At 33.8% G+C, this 2,500-nt stretch overlaps 1 protein-coding gene across 50 annotated transcripts in view; it reads right to left on the bottom strand.

Annotated features, from left to right (window-relative positions):
- LOC122258642 (cytoplasmic dynein 1 intermediate chain) overlaps positions 1-2,500 on the bottom strand; it is a 48,422-nt gene that overhangs the window by 12,840 nt on the left and 33,082 nt on the right. For 16 of the 50 annotated variants that reach the window (XM_086531356.1, XM_086531359.1, XM_086531368.1 and 13 more), the window contains one exon: positions 372-416. The exons of the other annotated variants lie outside the window; for them this stretch is intronic. In XM_086531356.1, coding sequence (XP_086387482.1) covers positions 372-416 — 45 coding nt within the window. The remainder of the gene's footprint in view (positions 1-371; positions 417-2,500) is intronic. 50 annotated transcript variants of the gene reach the window in all.

Genomic DNA, 2,500 nt, shown 5'->3' with positions numbered 1-2,500 from the left:
AAATGACAGGCAAAGTCATTTACCCATTATCTGAACAGCAAATAGCATTAAATGCATCCAATATTTTAAAATGGAAAAGAAAATTATAGGAAAATCATTTTAAAAATAAATCAATAAAAATCAATCAAAAGGTATAGACTACAGCTGTGACAAAACCAACTTCAATGAACTTCTCATAATTTGACACAAGCAACTGTGTTCATTCTTGGACAGCCAAAGCTACAAATTCATGGCTTTATTGCCTCTCTACCTCAACAAAGGTTATCAAGCAACTAAGCAGTACATTGAAAAAAAGTATAAAAAAAAAATAAATAAATAAAAAATAAAAAAAATAACAATCAATAGAATTGACAAACCATACTCTTACTTACGCATATTGTGGTATTTAGATCGAATTTGAGCTAAGATTCCATCTCCTAGAATTGGGAAAAAAGAAAAAAAACAAATTTAGACCAAGAGCTACTCAAACAGTCAACTACTCCTCCGAGTCCACTAAACGCGTCTTCCCAGTGATCCATAATCATGACAAAACAAAGGAAGCCGCTACCCTGAGCTACTGAGATTTGGCTGACACATAGTCCGAGGAAAGAAGCAAAGGTTCTGTATCCATCTTCATGGTTCCTAGGCCAAATTTTCTGTCGCTTTTCTTTTTTTAGTTTGCTTTTATAATCACAAACAAACGAAGGTTTATATTCAAGTATTCCTTTTACTCTCTCAAGCTTAAAATACTGTAGAAGTCTAAAACAGACATAACCCTTAAAAAGAGAGAAATGTATACATACATTTTATTCAATATCATGATTTTTTTTTTCTTTTTGAATGGGTTTCTTCTGCAAAGAGTTCATTTGCACCTTCACCACAGTGCCACAAAAATTTAGTGTCTATCCTGACACTGTACTCCAAAATTTGGGTCCTGATTTTGGGGGTATGGGATTTCTACTTGTGCAACAGTAGATAAAAAGACAAATATACTCCTGCCATATACATCCAAAAAAATAAAAATGGTCATTGCCCTGATATCCATGCATCATATCCATCGAGAACAAACATTTACATACGGCACTTTATCTGATCTGCTAACCCTTTTGAGTGTCTACAGGTTCATGCAAGTAAATAAAGAGACATGATAAGACCACTTTTCACGTTACTGAAGATTCTTATGAAAAAAAAAAAGAAAAAAAAAAAAAAAAAAAAAAAAAAAAAAAAACTATGAGTAAATCAGGGGGAGTTGGGGTTGAGGACTAGCCAAGCAAAGGCAAAATATACAAGGCAAAAAATTTGTATATGTTGCTTCAATAACAGAGAATTAAAAAAATCCTAAAAATAACTGGTGGCACACAATCATGTATAGCAGGAAATGCTCTCAAAATATACTGTTGCTTTTTTTCTTATGGTAATATGCAAATAATGATAACAATAACAATAACAATAATCATAATATAATAAAAATGCTATCTCCAAAAAAATGCTCTCTGATCACCAGCAAAGATGCAATTCTGATTCCTACAATACAAAAGCAATACGATGCTAAGAAACAAAATCATAATGAATTTACAATGACATGGCTATGGGGATGTAAGCCTATGCTCTACTTTTGTCTGAACTACCAAATCAGATCTATAAGAATATCTTCACAACTTATGTTCTATAGGTCGTAACTCTCAATCAAAAACATGCTACATATTGTAGTTCCATGTCAAAGGGCCATTCAATACCCTAGGGAGGTTGTCAGACTCTTGGTCGCGTCTATACCATAAGGCTTTGGCGAGGGAGGGAAGGGAGAGGGAGAATAATGTCTTTATGAGCCCTTTTAAGGCTCATGACCACATTATAATGACCAGTAACAGCAATATCCATCTAAAACACTTCCCAGCCAAAGCCTTACAGAGTCAATCTCTATCAATATATGCACTTTTTTTCTAAGTGTACGGGAGTGAATGATAATCCAAATTAGATTGCCAGAAAAAGCAGACTGAAAATTCAAAATCAAATGAGATAATTGTGTATAAACTGTGCACAGATGTTTAAAAATGCATTCCAATCTGTACCTCATTTGCAAATACTAATGTTCTATGTAAAACAAGATGTTTCATTCATTCATATTCTAATTCTCACTCTCTTACTTACTTACTTACTTACTCAGTCACTCAAGTAATTAGTCACTAAATTAATATATCACTCATTCACTCAATCACTGTTTTTTTTTGTATGTGTATGTGTGTGTGTGTGTGTGTGTGTGTGTGTGTGTGTGTGTGTGTGTGTGTGTGTGTGTGTGTGTGTGTGTGTGTGTGTGTGTGTGTGTGTGTGTGTGTGTGTGCGTGCGTGTGCGTGTTAGTGTGCGTGTGTGTGTGTTTGTTTGTGTGTGAGAGATTGTTAGTATGGGTGCAACAAAGTTACAATGTTCATTTAAGCATGTGTGATAATCATGTTTATGATCATCTATATGTCTAATGCAAAATACTGTCTAACCCTGGTTATGTAAATTAAAACTTATGAAAGA

Source organism: Penaeus japonicus, unplaced genomic scaffold (assembly GCF_977035675.1).
Source record: "Penaeus japonicus unplaced genomic scaffold, GWHDUDI00000001_assembly GWHDUDI00000035, whole genome shotgun sequence".
Lineage (NCBI taxonomy): Eukaryota > Metazoa > Arthropoda > Malacostraca > Decapoda > Penaeidae > Penaeus > Penaeus japonicus.
The sequence above is the reverse complement of the archived record's forward strand: the minus strand, read 5'-3'. Positions and strand labels throughout refer to the sequence as shown.